At 41.7% G+C, this 17,499-nt stretch overlaps 1 protein-coding gene across 1 annotated transcript in view; it reads left to right on the top strand.

Annotated features, from left to right (window-relative positions):
* Window positions 1–14,474, top strand: part of LOC106584712 (neuroplastin) — a 39,954-nt gene extending 25,480 nt beyond the window's left edge. The window contains exons 4-8 of the mRNA XM_014170231.3: window positions 2,816–2,949; window positions 3,039–3,312; window positions 7,103–7,124; window positions 8,942–9,024; window positions 9,468–14,474. Of these exons, the coding sequence (XP_014025706.1) occupies window positions 2,816–2,949; window positions 3,039–3,312; window positions 7,103–7,124; window positions 8,942–9,002 (491 nt within the window). The 3' untranslated portion in view covers window positions 9,003–9,024; window positions 9,468–14,474. The remainder of the gene's footprint in view (window positions 1–2,815; window positions 2,950–3,038; window positions 3,313–7,102; window positions 7,125–8,941; window positions 9,025–9,467) is intronic.
* Window positions 14,475–17,499: the final 3,025 nt, after the last annotated feature.

The raw sequence follows: 17,499 nt of genomic DNA, 5'->3' as shown, positions 1-17,499 counted from the left end.
TCTCTTTTAGGCTATGCACTTTTTTAAAAACAAAGTTTCCGGAAGGTTTCTGCTCGTGTGCACTACACATATATGGTTCTGCCGGATCGAAGGTTGAACATTACCCACGAGGCAATGTACAGCTGGAGATGCAGTTGTAATTGATGATTATAATATTAACTAGAGCATACTTATCTAATAGAGAACTCTATATACCTTCACATTGGAATTGGAATTGCAGTTTAAATTCTGTATTGACTGAGTTGTAATGGAATGGAACCTTACCCTGATGTCAATACACCAATGGGATTCTATTATGAGATAACACTATTAGTAAAACGGTCATTACTTTCGTTGGAGTGTGTCCTAAATGGTGCCCTGAAATGGTGCCCTATTCCCTTTATAGTGCACTTCTTTTGACCATGTCCTATAGGGTTCTATGTAGTGGGAAGTAATATTTGATACACTATATTATATAAACATCACATGCGACTCGTTATAAGACTAAGCAATTTGTAAGGGGTGCGTACTGGCGGCAGAGAAGTCAAGCGCAGGAGAGCAAAAACTGTGTTTACAACGGCGCAGTTTAATAATAAAAGCCACCGGAAAACATAACAATATATTAATGGGTACTAAACTCATCGCACACCAGACATAACGTGCACAAGCACTTACAATAAACATTACTGGACAAGGACATGGGGGGAAACAGAGGGTTAAATACACAGCACTTAATGAGGGAAATGAGAACCAGGTGTGTGGGAAGACAAGACAAAACAAATGGAAAATGAAAAATGGATCGACGATGGCTAGAAGACCGGTGACGCCGACAGCTGCATGCTGCCCGAACAAGGAGAGGAACCGACTTCGGCGGAAGTCGTGACACAATTAGCTTATTAAAAGGTTTATCTGACTCCATAAAGATAATTAGCAATATGCAAGAGACTACGGTTGAGTTACAGTAATAGACAATGAAGAAATGTCTGAGAATGGAATTCTAAATACAAGTGTATTTAATTACTTTGTAGAATGAATGGATAGACATGCAAGCCCTAAAGCTTAAGTTACAAAGCATTAACAAGGCATTATTCTGAGGGAGGGAGGGAGGGAGGGAGGGAAACCAAGGCTTGTGCCATGGCTCATACAGTAGCTCATAGGAGAGAGACAGAGAGAGAAAGAGTGTAGGTTTCTCACCACAGCAAGTCAGGAACATAAGAGAAATAATCATTCATCTAAGACCATGTTATAAGCATCTGAGTTGTTTGGACTCAGGATCTGAGTTGTTGACCAATAGTATTAATGTAAAGGTAACCTCCAATCAGACATCACACCTACATGATGTAACCTCTACTTCTCAGAGTTTAAACAATGAGGTTGGTATGACAACACAGAGAATGCTGAATTCCTAAGACAACACAGAGAATGCTGAATTCCTAAGACAACACAGAGAACGCTGAATTCCTAAGAAAACACAGAGAATGCTGAATTCTTAAGACAACACAGAATTCTGAATTCTTAAGACAACACAGAGAATGCTGAATTCTTATGACAACACAGAATTCTGAATTCTTAAGACAACACAGAGAATGCTGAATTCTTATGACAACACAGAGAATGATGAATCCTTATGACAACACAGAGAATGATGAATTTCTAAGACAACACAGAGAATGATGAATTCTTAAGACAACACAGAGGAAATTCTTGCATCTAGTTGATAAGAAGAGTCACTTCGGGGGCTGGGTCTATACACAGTACAGGAAATGGGCTGGGCTGCCCTACATCTATAGGTCTGTACACAGTACAGGAAATGGGCTGGGTTGCCCTACATCTATAGGTCTATACACAGTACAGGAAATGGGCTGGGTTGCCCTACATCTATAGGTCTATACACAGTACACAAGAATGGGCTGGGCTGCCCTACATCTATAGGTCTATACACAGTACAGGAAATGGGCTGGGTTGCCCTACATCTATAGGTCTGTACACAGTACAGGAAATGGGCTGGGCTGCCCTACATCTATAGGTCTATACACAGTACAGGAAATGGGCTGGGTTGCCCTACATCTATAGGTCTATACACAGTACAGGAAATGGGCTGGGTTGCCCTACATCTATAGGTCTATACACAGTACAGGAAATGGGCTGGGCTGCCCTACATCTATAGGTCTATACACAGTACAGGAAATGGGCTGGGTTGCCCTACATCTATAGGTCTGTACACAGTACAGGAAATGGGCTGGGCTGCCCTACATCTATAGGTCTATACACAGTACAGGAAATGGGCTGGGTTGCCCTACATCTATAGGTCTATACACAGTACAGGAAATGGGCTGGGTTGCCCTACATCTATAGGTCTATACACAGTAGAGGAAATGGGCTGGGTTGCCCTACATCTATAGGTCTGTACACAGTACAGGAAATGGGCTGGGCTGCCCTACATCTATAGGTCTATACACAGTACAGGAAATGGGCTGGGCTGCCCTACATCTATAGGTCTATACACAGTACAGGAAATGGGCTGGGTTGCCCTACATCTATAGGTCTATACACAGTACAGGAAATGGGCTGGGTTGCCCTACATCTATAGGTCTATACACAGTACAGGAAATGGGCTGAGTTGCCCTACATCTATAGGTCTATACACAGTACAGGAAATGGGCTGGGTTGCCCTACATCTATAGGTCTATACACAGTACAGGAATTGGGCTGGTATTTGGAACACAATCCCTGAGACTTTATTATGTGATAACACAGTATTATTACTAAAACGTATCATTGCCTTCCTTTTTTTTAAATGTCCTTTGTTCTTATTGATCGTTTCCCCTCATTCCAGCTGGTCCTGACATCATAGGCCACAAGCGTAGTGACAATAAGAACGAGGGCCAGAAGGCCTTGCTCTACTGTAAGTCCACTGGCTACCCCTACCCTATCTGGACCTGGCGCAAACTGGACAACGGGTTCTACATGGTACGTTGTTGTTGTTGTTGTTCTTCTTCTTCGCATGATCATCATTCCCCATGGCACAACCATAATCACTTCTCCTCCATCTCCCCCAGGACATCAACAACTCCTCCGGCCGTTTCTTCATTAACAACAAAGACAACTACACTGAGCTGAGCATCATCAACCTGGACATCGACTCCGACCCGGGGGAGTACCAGTGTAACGCCACCAACATGATCGGCACCTCGTCCATCGTGTCTGTGCTGCGGGTCCGGAGCTACCTGGCCTGGCTTTGGCCTCTGCTGGGCGTCCTGGCCGAGGTCATCATCCTGGTCATCATCATCGTGGTCTATGAGAAACGCAAGAAGCCAGACGACATACAAGATGGTGAGTAAGGAGTCTGAGACCATATCATGGTGGCCATTTTGGTTTGCTGGTTTGTGGTTCGTTCTCCTCATTTCAATGTTTTTATTGTTGTTTGTGGTCAAATATAGTTTGCAGATAGCCATTTCAAATTATAAATTATTTTCCAAGAGGAGAAAAACAATAATTGACATTATTCAATACTGTAGATTACTTCCGCGAATAAGCTAATACTCAATTCTTAAATCATAGTTCTCTCTGTATATGGAGGCATCCTTGCCAACCAGCTGATGACCTAACAACCAGTGATGTAGTGGAGGGTTAACTCAAGTACTCTGTGTACCCTCCTATTAACCCACGGTGTTCAGGGTTTACCCTCCTATTAACCCACGGTGTTCAGGGTTTACCCTCCTATTAACCCACGGTGTTCAGGGTTTACCCTCCTATTAACCCACGGTGTTCAGGGTTTACCCTCCTGTTAACCCACGGTGTTCAAGGTTTACCCTCCTGTTAACCCACGGTGTTCAGGGTGTACCCTCCTATTTACCCACGGTGTTCAAGGTTTACCCTCCGGTTAACCCACGGTGTTCAAGGTTTACCCTCCTGTTAACCCACGGTGTTCAAGGTTTACCCTCCTGTTAACCCACGGTGTTCAAGGTTTACCCTCCTGTTAACCCACGGTGTTCAGGGTTTACCCTCCTGTTAACCCACGGTGTTCAGGGTTTACCCTCCTGTTAACCCACGGTGTTCAGGGTTTACCCTCCTGTTAACCCACGGTGTTCAGGGTTTACCCTCCTGTTAACCCACGGTGTTCAAGGTTTACCCTCCTGTTAACCCGCGGTGTTCAAGGTTTACCCTCCTGTTTACCCACGGTGTTCAAGGTTTACCCTCCTGTTAACCCACGGTGTTCAAGGTGTACCCTCCTGTTAACCCACGGTGTTCAGGGTTTAACCCTCCTGTTAACCCACGGTGTTCAGGGTTTACCCTCCTGTTAACCCACGGTGTTCAGGGTTTACCCTCCTGTTAACCCACGGTGTTCAGGGTTTACCCTCCTGTTAACCCACGGTGTTCAGGGTTTACCCTCCTGTTAACCCACGGTGTTCAAGGTTTACCCTCCTGTTAACCCGCGGTGTTCAAGGTTTACCCTCCGGTTAACCCACGGTGTTCAAGGTTTACCCTCCTGTTAACCCACGGTGTTCAAGGTGTACCCTCCTGTTAACCCACGGTGTTCAAGGTTTACCCTCCTGTTAACCCACGGTGTTCAAGGTTTACCCTCCTGTTAACCCGCGGTGTTCAAGGTTTACCCTCCTGTTAACCTGCGGTGTTCAAGGTTTACCCTCCTGTTTACCCACGGTGTTCAAGGTTTACCCTCCTGTTAACCCACGGTGTTCAAGGTTTACCCTCCTGTTAACCCACGGTGTTCAGGGTTTACCTTCCTATTAACCCACGGTGTTCAGGGTTTACCCTCCTGTTAACCCACGGTGTTCAGGGTTTACCCTCCTGTTAACCCACGGTGTTCAGGGTTTACCCTCCTGTTAACCCACGGTGTTCAGGGTTTAACCCTCCTGTTAACCCACGGTGTTCAGGGTTTACCCTCCTGTTAACCCACGGTGTTCAGGGTTTACCCTCCTGTTAACCCACGGTGTTCAGGGTTTACCCTCCTGTTAACCCACGGTGTTCAGGGTTTACCCTCCTGTTAACCCACGGTGTTCAAGGTTTACCCTCCTGTTAACCCACGGTGTTCAGGGTTTACCAACCAAATTGTTTCCACTACATCCTTGCTAACAACGTCCCAGCTGGCCTAATCAAATTAACCATGAATATTCAATCTGTTAGATTGTCCTGACAAGGTGTGTCCTACAGCAACAGTGTGTGTGTGTGTGTGTGTGTGTGTGTGTGTGTGTGTGTGTGTGTGTGTGTGTGTGTGTGTGTGTGTGTGTGTGTGTGTGTGTGTGTGTGCCGCCTGTTGGGTGAAGCTACTCAGACTGAATTATTGAGTACAGGTGTAGACAGTATAGTGTCAGGTAACAACAGAGCAGATGTCTGCTGACCTACAAAGGCAGAAAGCAGTAACTGCGTTTTTTTTTTTTAATGCCTAGACAGACTGCAATTTCTGATACATTCTGATCAACTGGCTTGTTCTTGTGTCAGGAAACTAAATACCACATTAATCAAATCATATACCTGGCCATTACAACAGATCAAAGTCGTTTCTGCCTTTTGCCATTTGTAGGGCAAAAGACACACACACACACACGGTACAACAACCCTTAGTTAATAAATGTTAGCAGTGTTAAAACAAGTTTAGAATATACAATTAGGGTATTACTGTGTAATATTTTCCCCCCTCTTTCCCAAATTGCATAACACAACCTATGTTTGGTAAGTGACAGACTGCATGTCTCTTGAGTTTCAATCAGCATCTAAGCTTATGTCCAAACCATCCAAGCTAGCCTGATCAGTTTGTGCTGTGTACAGTAGCTTACTCCTGTGGTTGTTGTCATGCCAAACAACGACCATAGGAGTTGGCAAGACAGCACAAACAAATCTGACCCCAGGCTACATCCACACAACATTCTGTACATTCATCTATCCCCAGTGGGCAAGATTTGGCAAGTGATGTCAAACGGACATCATTTTCTGGTTCTAAAACAGATTTTCTGGTTGAGAGGATGTCATATTACCAGTTTACAATCAAACCGTGACTGTAAAGCAGTTTTTTAATTTTATTTTTTTACGATGGCACCAAGATGTCATCATGACGTCATCGAGACGTCATATTTTGGTTGTTATCTGGTCGTATAACCAGTTTTGCTAACTGGGTTTTCTATAGAACCTTAAATTAGAATGTCTCTTATCTTACTGCTTAGGCTACTTCTCTATGGAAGTTCACAGTCAGACAGCTTGTATTAAACAACAACAAAATAGTATATCGTGCCAAGGTCACATTCAAGGTCATCTTCAGTTTTCAATGATTGTATTCCCTATTTTATGCTAGTAGCATAATATTATTTTGTAAGGAGTCATTTAATATAATATAATATATGCCATTAAGCAGACGCGTTTATCAAAAGCGGCTTACAGTCCTGCGTGCATATATTTTTTTGGGATGGGTGGCCTCAGTGGGAATGGAACCCGCAACCCTGGCGTTGCAAGCACCATCCTCTACCAACTGAGCCACACAGGACTAAAATTGTTTACTTTGTGTTGGTCAATTTCGATGCAGTGAGTGAATAGACCTTTTGGTGTGCAGCTTGTCTGTCTATGCATGTATGTTTGTAACGAAAAGGAATTTAAACTTCTGCTTGAAATTCATAATCACTTTCTCATCTCATGTGGGTTTTGTGGCTCTTTTTGACTGCATTTGGTGTGATTGTGACTGTGAGTGTCCTTCCCTGTTAAGTTTAAAGATGGCTTCCATTCAGTATTTATCTATCTATTTAACTTCTTCACCTGCGATTCCATCCCATCAGCATGGTTTTGAGCGCAAGTTTAGTTCATTCACTTGTGGAATTTATGGAACTTAATTTAATCCATTTATGGAACTAGTGGAACTAAGTTAAATTCCAAAATGATGGAATTGTGTAACACACAAAACTGTCTATGAACATCATTTAACCAAGCCTCCAACCAGACAATGTCTTACAGTCATTCATATTACCACTGTAACACGTTGCCTCTTTTAAGGAAAACTGTACTTTCACCACCAGCATGCACCATTTTCTTCCTGTCATTTTTACAGAAGATATTTTCAGCTGATAATCTTTTGTCTTCATTTGTCTTCATTTCTTCATATTTTCCCTTTGTGCATCAGATGACGAACCAGCTGGACCAATGTAAGTGCATCCATGTTACAATCATTTCTTGATTTAGAGGTCTATGTATGGCATTTTGCTCTAGTGTTTAGGTCTATGTATGGCGTTTTGCTCTAGTGTTTAGGTCTATGTATGGCATTTTGCTCTAGTGTTTAGGTCTATGTATGGCATTTTGCTCTAGTGTTTAGGTCTATGTATGGCATTTTGCTCTAGTGTTTAGGTCTATGTATGGCATTTTGCTCTAGTGTTTAGGTCTATGTATGGCGTTTTGCTCTAGTGTTTAGGTCTATGTGTGGCGTTTTGCTCTAGTATTTAGAGGTCTATGTATGGCGTTTTGCTCTAGTGTTTAGGTCTATGTATGGCGTTTTGCTCTAGTGTTTAGGTCTATGTATGACGTTTTGCTCTAGTATTTAGAGGTCTATGTATGGCATTTTGCTCTAGTGTTTAGGTCTATGTATGGCGTTTTGCTCTAGTGTTTAGGTCTATGTATGGCGTTTTGCTCTAGTGTTTAGGTCTATGTATGGCGTTTTGCTCTAGTATTTAGAGGTCTATGTATGGCGTTTTGCTCTAGTGTTTAGGTCTATGTATGGCGTTTTGCTCTAGTGTTTAGAGGTCTATGTATGGCGTTTTGCTCTAGTGTTTAGGTCTATGTATGGCGTTTTGCTCTAGTATTTAGAGGTCTATGTATGGCGTTTTTCTCTAGTGTTTAGGTCTATGTATGGCGTTTTGCTCTAGTGTTTAGGTCTATGTATGGCGTTTTGCTCTAGTGTTTAGGTCTATGTATGGCATTTTGCTCTAGTGTTTAGGTCTATGTATGGCGTTTTGCTCTAGTGTTTAGGTCTATGTATGGCGTTTTGCTCTAGTATTTAGAGGTCTATGTATGGCGTTTTGCTCTAGTGTTTAGGTCTATGTATGGCGTTTTGCTCTAGTGTTTAGGTCTATGTATGGCGTTTTGCTCTAGTATTTAGAGGTCTATGTATGGCATTTTGCTCTAGTGTTTAGGTCTATGTATGGCGTTTTGCTCTAGTGTTTAGGTCTATGTATGGCGTTTTGCTCTAGTATTTAGAGGTCTATGTATGGCGTTTTGCTCTAGTGTTTAGGTCTATGTATGGCGTTTTGCTCTAGTGTTTAGAGGTCTATGTATGGCGTTTTGCTCTAGTGTTTAGGTCTATGTATGGCGTTTTGCTCTAGTATTTAGAGGTCTATGTATGGCGTTTTGCTCTAGTGTTTAGGTCTATGTATGGCGTTTTGCTCTAGTGTTTAGGTCTATGTATGGCGTTTTGCTCTAGTATTTAGAGGTCTATGTATGGCGTTTTGCTCTAGTGTTTAGGTCTATGTATGGCGTTTTGCTCTAGTGTTTAGGTCTATGTATGGCGTTTTGCTCTAGTGTTTAGGTCTATGTATGGCGTTTTGCTCTAGTATTTAGAGGTCTATGTATGGCGTTTTGCTCTAGTGTTTAGGTCTATGTATGGCGTTTTGCTCTAGTGTTTAGGTCTATGTATGGCGTTTTGCTCTAGTGTTTAGGTCTATGTATGGCGTTTTGCTCTAGTATTTTTGTGTTGTTTCTGTTTCTGTAAACTGCTGTTCACCAGAGTTGGGCTCAATTATATTTTGTAAAACTGAAACTGATCTTCCAATTCAAATGTTCCTAATTGACAGGAACCCTGGGGTACATTGCCTTTAAGTCATGCATACAGTATATTCTACAAACCTTTTTTTTACTGCTAAGTAGATGTTTAGTTTTTGACCAATAATCAGCAATCTGGTGTATTATCAGTGTATTAGCTTTGTTTGGATGGTAACCCAGTCTAACTCAGCCTGTGTGTATCCTATTACAGGAAAACTAACTCCACCAACAACCACAAAGACAAGAACCTTCGTCAGAGGAACACAAACTGAGCAGATTGATGTCTCATTATTAGTGAGTATTTATCCTCTCTGAAGTCAATGCCAGAGTTGTGTGGTCAAAACCCAGAGAAAAGAAATGAGCTGGCAGCCATTTTGTTTTCCTAAGTTCATGTTGTTGTTGTTTACTTCATGTAGCAGTAACCTGTCAATCACCACAGATAGTCAATCACATGTTGTGCAGGAAATCAATATTGTTAAAAAGTTTAGCCTACTTTATCAATAACTTGTCATTGTATATCTTCCTGTCAATGCTACAGACATACAGACACATATCGTGACATGACATCTGCAAGTGGTGTGTAACTTCCAGGGTTGGGGTCAAACCCATTTAAATACATCCAGGAAGTAAACTAAATTGACTGAATGGAAATGGAATTCGTCCCCAACCCTGGTGCCAGTACAAACAAAGGACAATAGAACACACTAATAACTTCCTTCCACTTTTTCTTTCCACAGATAATAACATATTATACATGTATTGACCATATGAAGGTAACCAGGAGAGGGATCCATAGCAATGTGTTAATGAGGAGGAGGAGGAGGAAGAGGAGGAGGAGGAGGAGCTACTGTAAATGTCTGTATTGTATGATGAGGCATGCCTTCTGATTTGATTATCTGTCTATCGTGTGATGGGGTGAAGAAAGTGATCAATGAATGTGATCCCCATAACATTATGAATGGTTTACGAAGTGTCTACGAAGCATTATAACCATTGTGGCTGCATGCAGTTATTGATTGTTGCTGTTTATTTATTTATTATTTATTCTTATCAGATTCTTATCATTTTCTATTTTTTACTAATTCTGAAGTAACGCATGCAAGGTATTCTAACTTTCTGTTTGGTGTAAACATGACATGACTTTTTGCTCTCCGTCTCAAAGGGCACCCTAGTCCATATACAGTGCACTACTTTTTGACCAGGGGCCTGGGTCTCAAATCCAAAATGGCACCCTAGTCCCTATATAATGATCTACTCTTGACCAGGGCCCACAGGGTAGTGCACTGTATAGGGCAGGGGTATTCTGACCCTACTGTATAGGGCAGGGGTATTCTGACCCTACTGTATAGGGCAGGGGTATTCTGACCCTACTGTATAGGGCAGGGGTATTCTGACCCTACGAGGTCCGGAGCACTGCTTGTTTTCTGTTCTACATGATAATTATTTACACCCACCTGGTGTCCCAGGTCTAAATCAGTCCCTGATTACAGGGGGATAATGGGATCATTCTTTTGATGAATTTGAGGGATAGACTTTTAGAGTAAAAGGTGCCATCTAGAACCTAAAAGGGTTCTTTGGCTGTCCCCATAGGAGAATCCTTTGAAGAACCATTTTTGGTTCAAGGTAGAACCCTTTTTGGTTCATGGATCCCAAAAGAGTTCTACCTGGCACCAAAAATGGCTCTACCTGGAACCAAAAAGAGTTCTCCTATGGGGACAGCCGAAGAACCCTTTTGGAACCCTTTTTTCTAAGAGTATATAAGGAATAGGTTTCCATAGGGAGGAATAGGGTGCCCTTTGAGACGCTGGCCTGGTTTTGTTGACTTTGAGAGTGGCTTCATGTTGATAGATAATCATTATTTATTTGTGTTGACTATGAGAATCTAAAGACTTTGCAATGTAAAAGAAAAATCGCCAGAGATCGTAATCTGGTATGACAGTAAATCTGTACAGTTTATCATTCTGCTGCATACTATTTTATGTTGGTAACTTGTTTAACATTTCATCAGATTAGATTTGGTTTACATTTTAATGAGGGCTTTACAATGTCCCCCGTCTTTTGACTTTGATTGAGAATTCCTATATTTTACATGTTCTGTATGTATGTCTTTATGAAATCACCTTCATATATAATGATATATGAAGGATATTCATTCATAAGATGCACTTAAGTGTTGAAAAAGAATGAGAATTAAAAAAATCTGTATGAATTTCATTCAGTAGCTAAGCAACTGAACTCCGCCCAATCCTAACCCTATTGCTAGAGTATGTGTATTGTGTATAGCATGGCTATTATCCTATGCAAAAATAATAATCAATATTGATATTTATATATACAAGTCCCTCTTAGCAGCTTTAGATTTTACGGAGTAAGACATCTTTATTAGAGTAGGGGTAATCACCTTTAGAGCATTCATAGATACCGTACTGCTCAGCTGTATGCTGATCTATAATCACCTTTAGAGCATTCATAGATACCGTACTGCTCAGCTGTATGCTGATCTATAATCACCTTTAGAGCATTCATAGATACCGTACTGCTCAGCTGTATGCTGATCTATAATCACCTTTAGAGCATTCATAGATACCGTACTGCTCAGCTGTATGCTGATCTATAATCACCTTTAGAGCATTCATAGATACCGTACTGCTCAGCTGTATGCTGTATCAGTTGATCTCTCTATATATATATGACAATGATATACATCTATACAGTGGCCTTCAGAAAGTATTCATAACCATTCACTTTTCCATATTTTGTTGTGTTACAGCTTGAATTCAAAATGGATGAAATATATTTGTTTTTCTCACCCATCTACACACAAAACCACATAATGACAAAGGGAAAACATGTTTCTAGAAATTTAGCACATTTATTGAAAATTAAATAAAGAAATACATCATTTAAATAAGTATTCAGTCCCCTAAATCAATACATGTTAGAATCACCTTTTAACAGTGATTACAGCTGTGAGTCTTTCTGGGTAAGTCTCTTAAGAGTTTTGGCACCTGGATTGTACAATATTTGAACAGGTTGGTTGTTTATAATTGCTAGACAGCCATTTTGAAGTCTTGCCATAGATTTTCAAGCAGATTTAAGTCAAAACAGTAACTAGGCCACTCAGTAACATTCAATGTCGTCTTGGTAAGCAACTCCTGTGTAGATTTGGCCTTGTGTTTTAGGTTATTGTCCTGCTGAAAGGTGAATTTGTCTCCCAGTGTCTGTTGGAAAGTTTTCCTCTAGGATTTTCCCTGTGCTTAGCTCTAGTCCATTTATTTTTATCAACAAAAAAAACTCCCTAGTCCTTAACGATTACAAGCATGCCCATAACTTGATGCAGCCACCACCATGCTTGAAAATATGAAGAGTGGTACTCAGTGATGTGTTGTGTTGGATTTGCCTCAAACAAAACACTTTGTATTCAGGACAAAAAGTTAATTGCTTTGCCACATTTTTTGCAATTTTACTTTAGTGCCTTGTTGCAAACAGGATGCATGTTTTGGAATATTTTTATTCTGTATAGACTTCCTTCTTTTCACTGTCATTTAGGTTAGTATTGTGGAGTAACTACCATGTTGTTGATCCATCCTCAGTTTTCTCCTATCACAGCCATTAAACTCTGTAACTGTTTTAAAATCACCATTGGCCTCATGGTGAAATCCCTGAGCGGTTTCCTTCCTCTCCAGCAACTGAGTTAGGAAGGACGCCTGTATCTTTGTAGTGACTGGGTGTATTGATACACCATCCAAAGTGTAATCAATAACTTCACCATGGATCAATGTCTACTTATTATTTTATTTTTTTACCATTTACCAATAGGTGTACTTATTTGTGAGGCATTGGAAAACCTCCCTGGTCTTTGTGGTTGAAATTGTTTTTGAAACTCACTGCTCGACTGAGGGACCTTACAGTTATATGTATGTGTGGGGTACAGAGATGAGGTAGTCATTCAAAAATCATGTTAAACACTATTATTGCACAAAGAGTGAGTCCATGCAACTTATTATGTGACTTGTTAAGCGAATGTTTACTCCTGAACTTATTTATGTTTACCATAACAAAGGGGTTGAATACTTATTGACTCAAGAAATTTCACCTTTTCATTTGTAAACATTTCTAAAAACATAATTCCACTTTTACATTATGGGGAATTGTGTTTAGGCCCGTGACAAAAAGGATCTAGATTTTTATACATTTTTTCTGCTGTAACATAACAACATGTAGAAAAAGTAAAGGCGTATGAATACTTTCTGAAGGCAGTGTGTATGGGAGCTAGGGAGGAGGCAGTGCAACAACAGGGCCTATTTTACATATGTACGGATTGACACTTGTAAAGCAATCCCAAAATCAATCCCAAAATCAAGATCAACCCCAGGATCAATCCCAAGTCATTTGTAGGAATAAAAACCTCTAAAATGAATGGCTTGTTTCAGTTGATGACCTGTGTTCCATTTTAACTGGCAATGCACATTTACCTTGGTATTACAGTTTACACCTGTGTTCAAAGAAATGACAAATAATCAGTCACACACACACACATGCACACACACACACTCCCATGTGCTCGTGTATTTGTATACGTACAAACATGCCTTCACAACCAGCAGACAGGCATATATACTGAGTATACCAAACATTAAGAACACCTTCCTAATATTGAGTTGCACCTCCTCCCCTGTTGTCCTCAGAACAGCCTCAATTCATCAGGTCATGGACTCTACAAGGTGTTGAAAGTGTTCCACAGGGATGCTGGCCCATGTTGACTCCAATGCTTCCCACAGTTGTGTCAAGTTGGCTGAATGTCCTTTGGGTTGTGGACCATTCTTGATACACACGGGAAACTGTTGAGAGTGAAAAACCCAGCAGCGTTGCAGTTCTTGACACAAACCGGTGCTCCTGGCACCTACTACCATACCCCGTTCAAAGGCACTTAAATATTTTGTCTTGCCCATTCACCCTCTGAATGGCACACATCCACAATCCATGTCTCAATTATCTCAAGGCTTATAAATCCTTCTTTAACCTGTCTCCTCCCCTTCATCTACACTGATTCAAGTGGATTTAACAAGTGACATCAATAAGGGATCATAACTTTCACCTGGATTCATCTAGCTCTGACTCTATTGATAGCTACGTTAATGAGGGGAAAATGTCGTTTCTATGCCTGTGATATGTGGTTGTCCCACCTAGCTATCTTAAGATGAATGCATTAAATCACACTCGTTAAGGGCGTCTGCTAAATGACTAAAATGTAAAATATGTCATTGTGGCTTAATGTGAAAACAGCGCAACCTAGTGGTCGTATGAGGTGCCAACAATACTGTGTGTGTAGTAAGCTACAGGTAGTTATTTACTGGGTGATGTATGAAAAGAGGCTACCAGTAAATCAGGCTATGAAGATCTCAACCACCTTCCACTGGGTTCCTAAGTTAAGTTACCAAGTAAGGATGAAGTTAATTAATCACATGTATTTATAAAGCCTTTTTTTTTTATATCAGCAGATGTCACAAAGTGCTATACAGAAAAAAGAACAAACAGAGCTCAATGTAGATGACATTTGTGGAAAATGTTACATGAGCCATAGGACTTCTGTGTAGCACTTAACGACAGCAAGGAAAGCAGTTCTTCATGTTTTACTTTTCAGTATCATCTTGAATAGTGTTGACTTGTTGTTGACTTGTGAATTGTGTGTATTGTTCATGACTCGCTCGGGAACAGTCAGTGGATTATATCTCAACAGTCTACGCTCTGTCTCCTCTCCTTCATCTGCAATGATCTGAAGCCACAGGGTAGGTGAAAGCAACATGGATACCTATTCAGCTAATCTGTCTGCTACCAGTTCAGTTCTTTTTCACCTCAGTGGCAGGACATAGATAATAGAGATGAGGACAGATAGGAGAGATGAGGACAGATAGGAGAGATGAGGACAGATAGGAGAGATGAGAACAGATAGGAGAGATGAGGACAGATAGGAGAGATGAGGACATATAGGAGAGATGAGGACAGATAGGAGAGATGAGGGCAGATAGGAGAGATGAGGACAGATAGGAGAGATGAGGACAGATGATAGGAGAGATGAACCCAGATAATAGAGGTGAGGCCAGATAATAGAGGTGAGGCCAGATAGGAGAAATGAGGACATGACATGAGGACAGATAGGAAGGATAAGGACATTTAGGAGAGATGAGGACAGATAGGAGAGATGAGGACAGTTGATAGGACAGATGAGGACAGATAGGAGAGATGATAGGAGAGCTGAGGACAGATAGGAGGCCAATTTAGTGTGTGTGTGTGTGTGCGTGTGCGTGTGCGCGTGTGTGTGTGTGTGAGACTGTGCACCACTTTCATTTTTACAATATCAGCCTCAAAATCCCTCTGTGACCCAAGCAGCACCCTATTCACTCTATAGCCGTATGGGCCCTGGTCTAAAGCAGTTCACTATATAGCCTTATGGGCCCTGGTCTAAAACAATGTACTATATAGCCGTATGGGCCCTGGTCTAAAGCAGTTCACTATATAGCCTTATGGGCCCTGGTCTAAAGCTGTTCACTATATAGCCTTATGGGCCCTGGTCTAAAGCTGTTCACTATATAGCCTTATGGGCCCTGGTCTAAAGCTGTTCACTATATAGCCTTATGGGCCCTGGTCTAAAACAATGTACTATATAGCCGTATGGGCCCTGGTCTAAAGCAATGCACTATATAGCCTTATGGGCCCTGGTCTAAAACAATGTACTATATAGCCTTATGGGCCCTGGTCTAAAACAATGTACTATATAGCCGTATGGGCCCTGGTCTAAAGCAATGCACTATATAGCCTTATGGGCCCTAGTCTAAAGCTGTTCACTATATAGCCTTATGGGCCCTGGTCTAAAGCTGTTCACTATATAGCCTTATGGGCCCTGGTCTAAAGCTGTTCACTATATAGCCTTATGGGCCCTGGTCTAAAGCAATGTACTATATAGCCTTATGGGCCCTGGTCTAAAACAGTTCACTCTATAGCCTTATGGGTCCTGATCTAAAGCAGTGCACTTTATAGGGAATATAGGGTGTCATTTGGGATGCACCCTAAATCCTTATATCTTCCATCCAGACCAAATGGCAGCAGTACAACTGAAGGGGGCACTATTTTCCCATATAGGGAGTCAGCTATCTGGCAGAACCTTTTATCCCGTATAGGGAGTCAGCTATCTGGCAGAACCTTTTATCCCGTATAGGGAGTCAGCTATCTGGCAGAACCTTTTATCCCGTATAGGGAGTCAGCTATCTGGCAGAACCATTTATCCCATATAGGGAGTCAGCTATCTGGCAGAAACTTTTATCCCGTATAGGGAGTCAGCTATCTGGCAGAACCATTTATCCCGTATAGGGAGTCAGCTATCTGGCAGAACCTTTTATCCCGTATAGGGAGTCAGCTATCTGGCAGAACCTTTTATCCCGTATAGGGAGTCAGCTATCTGGCAGAACCTTTTATCCCGTATAGGGAGTCAGCTATCTGGCAGAACCTTTTATCCTGTATAGGGAGTCAGCTATCTGGCAGAACCTTTTATCCCGTATAGGGAGTCAGCTATCTGGCAGAACCTTTTATCCCGTATAGGGAGTCAGCTATCTGGCAGAACCTTTTATCCCGTATAGGGAGTCAGCTATCTGGCAGAACCTTTTATCCCGTATAGGGAGTCAGCTATTTGGCAGAACCTTTTATCCCGTATAGGGAGTCAGCTATCTGGCAGAACCATTTATCCCGTATAGGGAGTCAGCTATCTGGCAGAATATTTATCCCGTATAGGGAGTCAGCTATCTGGCAGAACCTTTTATCCTGTATAGGGAGTCAGCTATCTGGCAGAACCTTTTATCCCGTATAGGGAGTCAGCTATCTGGCAGAAACTTTTATCCCGTATAGGGAGTCAGCTATCTGGCAGAACCTTTTATCCCGTATAGGGAGTCAGCTATCTGGCAGAACCTTTTATCCCGTATAGGGAGTCAGCTACCTGGCAGAACCTTTTATCCCGTATAGGGAGTCAGCTATCTGGCAGAACCTTTTATCCCGTATAGGGAGTCAGCTATCTGGCAGAACCTTTTATCCTGTATAGGGAGTCAGCTATCTGGCAGAACCTTTTATCCCGTATAGGGAGTCAGCTATCTGGCAGAACCTTTTATCCTGTATAGGGAGTCAGCTATCTGGCAGAACCTTTCATCCTGTATAGGGAGTCAGCTATCTGGCAGAACCTTTTATCCCGTATAGGGAGTCAGCTATCTTGCAGAGCCTTTTATCCCGTATAGGGAGTCAGCTATCTGGCAGAACCTTTTATCCCGTATAGGGAGTCAGCTATCTGGCAGAACCTTTTATCCCGTATAGGGAGTCAGCTATCTGGCAGAACCTTTTATCCCGTATAGGGAGTCAGCTATCTGGCAGAACCTTTTATCCCGTATAGGGAGTCAGCTATCTGGCAGAACCTTTTATCCCGTATAGGGAGTCAGCTATCTGGCAGAACCGTTTAATTTAACAAGAGTACAACATCTGGACTGAAGTTGTCACACAGTGGTTGATACATCACATATGTTATAATGGACACACACAAACACACACAATACAATGACTCCAGGCCATACTGCAAGTCTAGAGGCAGTAATTCCCTTTTCCACATTTTGTTACGTTACCGCCTTATTCTAAAATGTATTAAATCATTTTTTCCCCTCATCAATCTACACACAATACCCCATAATGAAAAAGTGAAAACAGGTTTTTGAAAAAATTTTTGCAAATGTATTA

This window comes from Salmo salar, chromosome 23, assembly GCF_965601325.2.
Source record: "Salmo salar chromosome 23, fSalSal1, whole genome shotgun sequence".
In the NCBI taxonomy this organism is placed as follows: Eukaryota; Metazoa; Chordata; class Actinopteri; order Salmoniformes; family Salmonidae; genus Salmo; species Salmo salar.
Note: the sequence above shows the minus strand (reverse complement) of the source record. Positions and strands in the feature narration are given on the sequence as shown.